The sequence below is a fragment of the Clupea harengus genome, chromosome 16 (assembly GCF_900700415.2).
Source record: "Clupea harengus chromosome 16, Ch_v2.0.2, whole genome shotgun sequence".
Classification (NCBI taxonomy): domain Eukaryota; kingdom Metazoa; phylum Chordata; class Actinopteri; order Clupeiformes; family Clupeidae; genus Clupea; species Clupea harengus.
This window is the reverse complement of record NC_045167.1, coordinates 16,820,263-16,832,218: the sequence shown is the minus strand read 5'-3', so window position 1 is coordinate 16,832,218 and position 11,956 is coordinate 16,820,263. Positions and strand designations below refer to the sequence as shown.

At 43.4% G+C, this 11,956-nt stretch overlaps 1 protein-coding gene across 3 annotated transcripts in view; it reads right to left on the bottom strand.

Annotated features, from left to right (window-relative positions):
- The window catches only part of zgc:152904 (uncharacterized protein LOC767777 homolog), a 209,804-nt gene that overhangs the window by 28,443 nt on the left and 169,405 nt on the right, over positions 1–11,956 (bottom strand). For all 3 annotated transcript variants that reach the window (XM_031582308.2, XM_031582309.2, XM_031582311.2), the window contains exons 7-8: positions 7,490–7,659; positions 596–741 (exon numbers count right to left, since the gene is read on the bottom strand). In XM_031582308.2, coding sequence (XP_031438168.1) covers positions 596–741; positions 7,490–7,659 — 316 coding nt within the window. The remainder of the gene's footprint in view (positions 1–595; positions 742–7,489; positions 7,660–11,956) is intronic.

Here is an 11,956-nt window from a genome sequence, read left to right as displayed (position 1 = left end):
CATGGGCAGAGTGAGTGATGCACTGTGTTTGCAGCCTGCAGAGAGAGAGAGGTGTGGTGGTGGTGGTGGTGGTGGTGGGGCATGAACTCCAGCCATCACTCATGAGTCTGAGGGCTCACAGGGGCGGAGGAGGCTGAGTCAGCTCTCTGTACTCATCAGCTCGGGCTTCAAGGCCCCCAGCTACACAACAACAGCAGACGGCATTTGTAATTGCTGGATGCTGCTTAAACACTCTACCATTTCCCTTTTTAGCGCTTGCTTATTACTTAGCAGAGACAGAGCAATTTACCACATGAAAAATTTGAGGATATTTTGAGACATTTTATACAGAGAGATGACAAATTAGCGTGCAGAATTACACCCTATAATTACTGTGTTTGTATATGTATGACTTCTTATTGTGTGGGATTTTCTCATTTAACACCCTGGTTACAACCTTGGCTGTAAGTGTGTGTGTGTGTGTGTGTGTTTAGAAACTATGTGTGCGTGTGAAAAGCCTGTGTGTGTCTGTATGTGTGTCTACCTATTCAGAGTGTGTGTCTGTATGTGTGTCTACCTATTCAGAGTGTGTTTCTGTATTTCTCCACCCGTGTACCTTGTCTCCGTCTGAGAAGCTCTGTCCATCACTGCCTCGTCTCCAGGAGACCTCCGGCAGCGGCTCCCCCTCCGCTGAGCAGGAGATGAGCGCGGCACTGCCCTCCACTGCTGTCACATTACGCAGCTGGGTGATGTGAGGCTGGACTAGAGAGAGAGAGAGAGAGAGAGAGAGAGAGAGAGAGAGAGAGAGAGAGAGAGATAGGAAGAGATAGAGAGAAAGAGAGAGATAGAGAGAGAGCGAGAGAGAGTATAAACTGATATGACATTTACATGTATTCATTGAGCAGACACTTTTATCCAAGCAATTAACAATACAGATCCATTTTCACCAGTATGTGTGTTTCCTGGGAATGGAACCCACGATCTTGATGTTGCTCTACTATTTTACAGTTTCCAATGAAGAGTGGGGTAGAACATAATTTACCAATAGGACAGATGTAGAACATACGACCTGTGTGTTAATCATCGTAAAAACACTGAAATACTAAAAGTGACAATGAACATTTAGTTGAACTGAATAGGGTTGATTACCCTCCCTGATTGGCGTCCAAACAGCCATTGAATTATATTATCATTTTAAAAACATGGGAAACATTCCCTGCTTCCCTTTTGAAAACGATCAAATAAATGCCAAGTGTTTTAGCCAGAGTACAATCATGCCAATAACTCCTGCTTGAACTGAAGAGAAACAGAAAGAGAGAGAGAGAGAAACAGAAAGAGGGAGAGAGACAGATGGAGGTTTTTATTGTTACCTAGATGAATATTGATGACTTATTCACACACAAATGTCGCCTACACACATTGTATTGCACCTCAGCATATAATTTACTTTAAAATCATAATGAGTTGACTGTAAAACATTATGAAGCAGTGGGAATTAAAAGTCAGTCAATCAGGAGGTAAAGAAAAGAAAAAAATGAATAATGGAATGTTGAATACAATTTGCCATACAGAAATCTAGTGCAACAAGCTCTGGTATCCTCATAGGATTTGCCTGGTTCCCTGGTGCTGGCATTTCCTGTCTTCTAAAATGCTTTCCTCTCCATCTCTCTGTTTCTCTTTCCCATCCTCCCAACTTTTTGTTTAAATACTTTTCCCCTTGTCTAGATTCAGTCTCTCTCTCTCTCTCTCTTTCTCTCTGTCCCTCCCCCCTCCCTCTCTCCCTGCCAGAGGCCAATAATTAGCAGCCTGTCATTTGTTTCCATGGCACTTCCTTTGATCCAGTGTATCCTGATGAACATTACATTGGCTTGTGTGTGTTTGTGTGTGTGTGTGTGCTGTGTTTGTATGTGCTGTGTGTATTGAGGGGCATCGCTGCTTGTTCCGAATAGATAAAGTGGTCCGCCTCGTCTCTCCAAACGTGTCCCCTGATGCTGCATGTCAAGGGCACCAAACTCCCATAACACATCATGCATAACAACCATTCCCTTCTTTACACTTCTGAGCACTGAGGGGGTCATTTGTAGAGGGAGAAAGGGGGAGGGGGTAAGAGAGAGAGAGAGAAAGAAAGAGGGTGGTAGAGAAAAAGAAAAGGGAGGGAGAAAGGGGGAGGGGGTAAGAGAGAGAGAGAGAAAGAAAGAGGGTGGTAGAGAAAAAGAAAAGGGAGGGAGAAAGGGGGGTAAGAGAGAGAGAGAGAAAGAAAGAGGGTGGTAGAGAGAAAGAAAAGGGAGGGAGAAAGGGGGGTAAGAGAGAGAGAGAGAAAGAAAGAGGGTGGTAGAGAGAAAGAAAAGGGAGGGAGAAAGGGAAAATGGACCCACAGTAAACCCATGGTGTGATTGTGAATAAACAGAAAAAAAGATCTAACACTGAGCATTTATGGCTGCCCAGAGAGATCAGCCTTCATCTTGTGTCTGACACAAGGAGCAGCCAAAGGAGGGAGATCAAGGAGCTTAAACACACAGCACACACGCACGCACACATGCAAACACACAGCACACACGCACGCACGCACACATGCAAACACACAGCACACACGCACGCACGCACACATGCAAACACACAGCACACACGCACGCAGGCACGCACACATGCAAACACATAGCACACACGCACGCACGCACACATGCAAACACAGAGCACACACGCACACATGCAAACACACAGCACACACGCACGCACACATGCAAACACACACGCACACACAGAGCACTGCACTCTACCACTTACACTGATGTAAATAGTGAATATATACCTGTCCAAAATACATGAAGACACACAAAACACATTTTGTGTGACACTCACAGAATGCACGCATATGTGCATAAATATACACACACATGCATATTCAAGCGCAAAATGTAATGACAACAACAACAAACCCATAAACATAAACAAGATATGCTGTAGGTGGTGCAGGATGGGCCCAGTAGGGCGAGCTCTTCCAGCTCAGCATGACCATAGAGGAAAATCACAGATCACATGACCATAGAGGAAAATCACAGATCCACAAACAAAAACCTGAAAATATCATAAGGAAAAAAAAAAAACATGTAGAAGGATAAACCCAGAAAACAAAGTACAGATGCACTCTTTTTGTGCACAAACACACAGTTTATCCCTAAAAAGCCCTTGGTCAGTGTTATATAATTCTCTTAAAAGCCTATGAAGCGAAGCTTCTCATCTCTGTTCCGCTGATTACCACACCAATTTACGTGCTTTCATACTTTCAAATCCATCTCCCCCAGAATATAGACAGGAAAAAAGAGGAAAAGGGAGAGGGAGAAAGAGAGAGAGAGTGAGGGAGGGAGAGAGAGATTCAGAGAGAGAGAGAGAGAGATTCAGAGAGAGAGAGAGAGAATAAGAAAGCAGAGACAGTGAGGAGAACAGAGAGAGAGAGTGAGAAAGAGTTGCTACTCTGTTGCCGGCGGGGTATAGACACAATAATGCTGTGTTTGTATTTTTGAATCTCTATGATCCCACGGAAAGCTTATAAAAATAGATTATTTGATTTAACTGTATTAAATTAAACTGAGTAATATGAAAATGAGAAATACTGAATAACCATACGTTATTAAATTCCTGTCATCACTTATTTCATCAAGCAGATGTGTGATAGTGTGTGTATTTGTTTGTGTGTGTGTGTGTGTGTGTGTGTTTTTGTGTGTTCTGAGAATATGTGTCTGATATAAAGCTGTCACTCCTGAAAAGCATCAATGTCAGCTCTTGAAAGCCTGTGAACCTGTGAGCTATCTCTGTCTGTCTCTCTATCTCTCTATGTGTGTGTGTGTGTGTGTGTATGTGCGTGTGCGCTTGTGTATGTGGGCTTGTTGCTTTTGTGTGTGTTGAGATGAGATTGATAGCTCAGTCTGACTTTTGCTATGATATCTATTCGACAGCCTGGGAGCGCACTAACATTTACCTCAAGACCTGAAAGTATTCTGCCCAGAATACTGACCGACACAACTAACCCACAACAACGTTTACAGTCCAAGTAATATGATCCTTATATTCATATGACATATGAGTGACATGACGTATACTATCATGATGATACAATCACACAATCCCAATAATATGATAAATCATAATCCAAAGGATAAGGTGCATCTGAGCACACCACTAAACATAGCAGTAATAGCATAGCATAGCATATGCAATAGCAAAGTGCTGAGCTTCCATCATTAATTTAATCTGTTAAGTGTGTCTGAATGAAGTAAGCAAGCAACATGTGGACATGCAAAACATCATTACAATCAAAACTCTAAACCAAACAGCTGGGAACACTGAACATGCCCAGAGACTAGCAGCAGTTGTATCTATCTCTCCGAACTAGAGCGCCATTTTGTAGAAAATGTTTCCAAATAGATGCAAACCGAGCCTTGCTCTGTTCAAAGTAATAGGGTTGTAGTAGTGTGGTCATGTTGATTGGTTAAAGGATGCAACACTGTGCGTTCTCCCATTCTGATATACAAATGGTTACGAAAGTGTTTCAGCAGCATTTATGGTTCATGAAATAGAATGGTTTGTTTTCCTGATGCGCTTTAAAGACCATTAGAGTGAAGCAGTATCATTTCCTTGCACCCGACGGATAAAAACATCTCCCGCTTTCTCTGTCACACACACACACACACACACACACACACACACACACACACACACACACACACACACACACACACACACACACACACACACACACACACACACACATATATTAACACACACAGGCACACACAGAGAGAGAGATAAAGAATAAGAGATAGAGGAAAAGTGCTCTGTCTTTTCCTTGAATCAAACTGTGAGCCTCTGTTGGGACTGAGAGCACCGCTGAGTTACAACCTTAGTCCCTAGACAAAACTTCTGTCCAATAAAGCTTCATAAAAATATGCATTTGAAGAACAACCAGCGGCGGGGAATGGAAAATGTCCTCATGACTGCAGAATAAATCTCCATAGATTCTCTCTCTCCCCCCTTTCTCTCTCTCTCTCTCTCTCTCTCTCTCTCTCTCTCTCTCTTCCTTCTCTCCTGCAGAGCCCAGCGCTGCATTGGAATAATCATAGAAACAAATATGCAGGCCAGCAGCATAAAAACATAAATTGAATTTTCTTTCGTGAAATATCTCTTTCATTCTCCCTTTCTCTCTGCTTTGTCTTTGCTCTGAAACGTGGTCTCTCTCGCCCCCTTTCTTTCTCTGACTCACTCTCTCTCCTCCCCTCCTTCTTAATCTACCCCCCCACACACACACACCCCTTCAAAATATCCGTTTCACAAGGTCAGATGAATGAGTGGCTTTGGGCTGAGGCACTTTGCTACACTGAAAGTTCCCTCCTGGTATCCAAGTTATTGTAAAGCACCATGATCCCAATGTCCAAACCCATCTACAGCAACACTGTGTGCCTCTGTGAACTGGGTCAGCAAAAGCAGATTTCACACTGCTGCCATTGGCACATCACTGAATCTCAACTCATGCAAACAATTCAAGTCCTTGGGAATATTTCAAATAATCGTTATCAGTATTTACTGTAATCAGGAAGCTTACTGACTAAAAAAAAAAAGACTTACAAATGAGTGCTTCATTTTTCAAATGTTTACATGGCTTAACAGAGGATTACAAGCCGAGACACAACAAAGCAGGTGATATCTGATTAGACTGATCTCATCCCCCACCCCCCCCCCCTCTCCCTTTGCCAGTCTGGGTGGTGCTGAGGTGAGGACATGGATATAGTTCACCTCCATGTTTTTAAATGCGTAAATGCCTATATTTAAGTGTGAAAATGAGTTTGAATGTGCTGTGTCATTTTGCGATTTGAATCGCACCCTTTCAAATGTTCTGAGCTCCAGCTAACAGGAGTTGTGGTGAGACTTTGAAAAGACTTCCAGACTTCCAAACTTCCAAAATGAGCACGATTCCCATCGTGACTCCTCCATACTAAGCCTACTCTGAGCCACTGGACTAGAGATGAATCCCGACAGTTGTGGCCAGATGCGATATAGTTAGAGCCAGAGTTAGAGCCTGAGTTGTGATTGCCAAAATACATCATGTTGAAGCAACACATTTTACATGATGCATTTTTGATACAATTTGCTACTTTTTGAGGTATGTTTTTTTTTTAAATTGAGAAACTAGTTTTGCTATCACCTTCAAATTCATTTTAATGCTATACTGTCTCATTTAAGGACATATAAACACACCTGTCATTCCCACCAGCTGTCCAGGATGTGTACAGCGGAGTTCTGTGCTCTGGGATGGCACACCCCAAAATGTAAGAAAAGCTTTCACAGCACAACATCGACATCTACACTGCCAAACGTCACCAGTTAACATCCTTTTTTTAACACTTTTTCAGTGCCAGCTTGAATGTCATTGGTGTTTTTACAGTTTTTGCAAGGCTTTTAAGTACTTAGCTTGGTAATTGCAGACTAAAACTCTGCTGTAACAAAAACAAACTAAAAAAGGATTCTGTTGGGCATATGTTGGATTGCTGTTCCCCATCTTGTCATTCCGCTGAGGCATTTAGCGGTTGTAAACATCTACATCCGTTAACAACAGATCTCAGGTCAGGAGCAGTCTCCTCTCCTCTATCAATCATCTCTTAATTTTCCCCTCCTGAGCCACAAACTTGTTGCTTCACCTTCCCTGGCCACCATGTGTTAAATAATCACCCTAATCCCTCATGCATCTCAGCTAATGGCCTAATCATACTTAATAGGGCATGCAAGTATGTCAATTGCCTGCTCAATGACCGTCTCACGTCCATGACTCCTGACAGGAAAGTCTTAGACAATCGTGCCCTAATGGTAAGAACACTTGTGCTAATTATGTCCTGATTACAGACACTTGGCTACACTCCAAAGCCACCTTGAGAGGATGACAGCATTTATTTAATGTCACCTCCACACCTCCTGGAAGGAAGTATGTGATCACAGTCAGTGATATTTTCCTTCTTGAACAGATGAATAAATAAACCTTTACCAAACACTGCAAGGTGTCTGATTACATCCTCAAGTATATGAGTGTCTCCCAAAACACCGTAAAGTGTGTTACTTAAGATAACATTTCCAGCAGCTTCTGGGGCCCCCCAGGAGGCTACTGTGTCAACGTGTTGTCTCTATAGTTCAGTATGCGCCCCGAATGCCATACCAACTAACTGAATCTTCGGAGTTGTGGACAGAGAGCAGGTATGTTACCCCATCGGCCCGGGTTCGAGGCCAGGTGGGGCGACTGCTCTATCACTTCACGACAACTACAAATAAAGGCAGCATAGCAATCCTCTCTTATGACTCAAACATCACAGTCCCCAGCAGTGGGAAGTTCATTTCCAACTGAAGAGAGTTTGAAGCTCACTTGGAACTGGTAGACGATAGAAATCAGCATGTTTTTTGGTTAGGGGGGAAAAAGAAAATCACTGGGTTTAATGGTGGTTCCGCACAGACTGTGTGTGTTTTTTTTTACCAAAGACTTTGAGGACCAGCTGGCTCTCCAGGACCCCGGCTTTGTTGGTGGCCCGGCAGGTGTAGGGCCCGCCGTCGCCCTTACCGACACTCCGCACCGTCAGCATGCTGCGTCCGCCCTCCAGAGAACCGAGCACGTGCTGGTCTGAGCTCTCTATCTGCTGACCTTTCCTGGTAGGGGAAATAGGGAGAGAGAGAGAGAGAAAGAGAGGTTGTTGAGAGAGAGAGAGAGGGAGGGAGAATGAGAGAAAAGTTATTAGAGGGAGAGAGAGAAACGACAGAAGAGGAGTAGGAAGAGTAGAGTATGAGAGAAGGGGAGGGGAGGATGAGAGGGAATAAAAGAGAGAGGTGGAGAGAGAAAAAGGAATATAGAGACAGAATGTGTAAGAGAGGAGATGACAAAGAAGAGAAGAAGGAATACAAAAGGAGGGAGACAAAAAGACAGAGGTAATGTCAGAGAGAGAGAGAGAGAGAGAGAGAGAGAGAGAGGGGAGATGGAAGGAGAGGGGTCGATGAAAGAGAGGGAAAACAAGACATGGGTGATACATGGTTCAACCTTTTATGTATATTCTGTTATGTGCATATGCACATTTTGTCACACAGCCACTGACAGATCCCTTAGCATAGTCCATATATAATCGCATGCATCATGTACACATACATCAACTCATCCTCACTCTCTCTCTCCCTCTCTCTCTCAATTTGTCTCCTTTCCTCTCACAAACCACTGCTGTAGTTCTCAGAAACTGACATAGAACTCTATCCCACACAGACACAGACGAAGACAAAGACACACACACACACACGCACGCACGCACGCACCCACACACACACACACACACACACACACACACACACACACACACACACACACACACACACACACTCACACTCACACACAGAGTGAAACAGGAAAGAGAGAAAGAGATAGAGAGACAGAGAGAAACACACACACACACACACACACACAGACAAACACAGACAAACACACACACACACACACACACACACACACACACACACACACACTGATACCTCCACCCCATGCATCCTCATCATCTTTGTTGAACTGCATAGATCTGAAGTGTGGGTCTCTGGGTCTCTGGGGCATTGAGCGGGGGAGGTGGAGTGTAATTGAAAGCATGGCTGGTGAACACACACACGGGCAGGGACACACGGAGACATGGCAAGAGAGAGAGAAATAGAGAGAAACACACTCACACACACACACACACACACACACACACACACACACACACACACACACACACACAGACACACACACACACAAGGGCAGGGGCACACTGAGACATGGCAAGGCTCTGGACTCTGGTAATAACCCCGCCGAGTGAAGGTGCTCAAAATAAATCTGGCCATCATGTCAGTCAAAGTCAACAGGAAATTGCGATGAGTTTGTTTGCAAGACTCAGACACGAGCACAATACCAACACAACAACAACAACAACAACAACAACTACAGAGGCAGCAGCAGTGATTGTTTTGAGAGGATGAGAGGTCCTTTCAGTGAATCGACAGAGACCTTTTCTTTTGCAGACAAACAACTGCCAATAATTGAAAAAAAAAAAACGTTTGAGGCATTCACTCTGTAAATTGTAATGACAGGATATGTTGGTAACAAAAGGCTCACACCAAAGAAGTATGAGGTTTTTTTGAGTGCAATGGTGAATATTTGTGATACCATATTGATTATTTGAATCAGCTTGGAGAGTCAATGGTGAAGTCAACAAGCAGACAACTACACACCCTATCATTAACACAAACTCCTTTGGACCCTCTGGTGCATTTCCACTATGGGTAAATCCCCAGCATCTGGGGAAAGCCTCAGACTTTCATTGTTTCCATCTCTGAGGCTAGACCAGGGCCTTGGCCCAAATGGCCTCAGTTAAGTCCTGGAGTGGGGCAGGGCCAAATTGGGGTTGAACTAGAGCCTTTGGGATTGGAATACAATGCAACAGTAGAATAAAACAGGAGAAATTCAATGACAGAAAGTTAGTGTTAGTTTAGGTTGCCTTACAAAGGAAATTACTTAGCCTGTATTTGTAAACTTCACCAAGCTTTGCAGAAGATTCAAGGACACTGTTTCCAACTATTTCAAGATATGTTTAAACGTCGTTTTAATTTATTTAACGTGTATATGGGTGACCGTTACTAAGGGTTGTTTAGAAGTGTCTAGCGGTTTTAAACATTCTTTACAAATGGAAATGGGAAGAGAAGACCAAGTCAATTCACTGGTGCTTAAGCCGGAGGAAAAGCCTCAGGCTGGCCCCTGTATTAAATGGAATAAGGCCATTCACGTCCCTCTCATTGAATATCTGCTTATCCCAACAACTGCTCCTCTATTATTCCATTGATCTCATCTGCTTCACACATGCACATAACAACATACTCTTGAGGTCTAATTAGATCCCTTCCCTGTAATTTCAACCCGCCTGAAAAAAAGGGTACGCTATCAGTCGCTCAATCTCGCAATCACTCTACATGATGCTTGTTGCCTCAATGGAGTTTGTTTCCTCTAGTTTTCACTTTGTTTTTTTAAGCTTAGTGGTTCAATTAAGTAAAAAATATAGTCACTTCCAAATACAGCCCATTTCTCGAATGCCACAATACATGTGCAATGTACAATTGGGAGCATGTCTGGAGCGTTCTCTATGTTCTCAGGCTGATATGAGTGACCCGATCTTGTAAAACTGAAGGAGCATTAGGAAGAGTAGATGACTCTCATCCATAATCTGTGGCCTATATTCACTTCAACACTAAGCTTTAGCAGGCATTTATACATGAGAAAGAGAAAAAATAGAAAGTAACAAACAAAGACAACAACAACAACAACAAAAAGCAGAACAAAAAATCCGTGAAAGGGGTTGGGGTTGAGCCACAATCCATGCAGACCGCACAGCCGATCTCCCACAGGCAACACACTGACTCACCGAGAACCTGCACCAGTCCAGGATCAAACATGAGCCAGAACAGATGTTCCTCCAAGCCTCAGAATAGATCTGATCTCAGCCCACGACCTAACCCGACCCGAACCGACCCCACAGAAGAGCCTGGAAAAGCTGCGGGCTCAGTGAGTGTGGTAGCAGCTAAGCTCCGATACTCCTTCTGAAGAACACTACTTCAGATGGAAAGTTTTTTTTGAAGGAGAGGACAAGGAGGCGATGACCAGATCCAATATGGTATTAACAACCTAAAATAGAGTTCTTTGCAGAAGAGGCTTACAAGGACCCTCAAGTGCCCTGCTCTGTATCTGCTGTAGGTCAGGATGGAGGTGGAATCTGCTAGCATTTATAAAATTGAAAAAGGCAGAAGTGAGTCCTCTCTCTGCTCTGATGCATTATGGAATGGAGATATTTTCAGACTCCAGAATGGCTCAGAGAAAAACGCATGTAGCTGGTGAAGTTAGTCTAAAGTAAAAGTGTGACTGAGGTCATTTTAAGAACATAATGCCCACAGTGGCAGGTCTGGGCCAACACCTGTGGTGGGAGTGCAGAGTAGCTGCTTGTGTTTGAGTCCAGCGTTAGTCACTGCACAGGCAGGATAAGAGGGGATTTTCAGCACCATGGACAGCAGCCCAATCAGTTTCCAGAGTTCAGCACCTCACGGCACTGCAAGAGCAGTCAATTTCATCAAGGTGACTGCAGCAAGTTTTAATCAGGCATATGCCATTGAAAACCCTGGCCCAGGTATCCTGAAAAGCTTGATCGAGATTGATGTGAACATTTTTCAACATCAGGTTTAATTATGTTTTTTGACAGAACAAGCATAATTCTGCTACTTGTTGGTAAAAATAATTTTCTTGCCAGTCATGTGAAGTCAACAACCTATTATAATCTATATAACAAATATTCAACAGAACTTTCACATAATTTATTCCAGCGTTAGTCACTGCACTGGTCGGATAAGAGGAGATTTTCAGCACCATGGACAGCAGTCCAATCAGATTCCAGACTTCAGCACCTGACAGCACTGCCTTGGCAAGACCAGTCAGCTTCATCAAGGTGACTGCAGCAAGTTTTAATCAGGTATTTATGCTATTCAATGCCATTGAACACCCTTGCCTAAGTGCCCTGGAAACTTGATCGAGACTGATGTGGCGGAACATTTTTCAACGTCAGGTTTAATTTAATTCAATTTCATTTAATTTTATAATTATTTTCACACCATGTGTAGTCAACTATTTTAGAATTCTTTTACAGAATTCAAAACTAAATCACTTCAGTCCTGTCGATGAAATGTCAGTTGGCTTTAAACCATAGCTGACCTTAATCCTAACCCCAAATCTAAGACTGTCAGCAGAGGGGAAACACAAAGTTCATTAAGTGTTGATGATGGATTGTAAAAAACACACACACAGACACACACACACAAACACAGAGAGAGAGAGAGAGAGAGCGAGAGAGAGAGAGAGAGAGAGAGAGAGAGAGAGAGAAGCTGTATACAATCACAA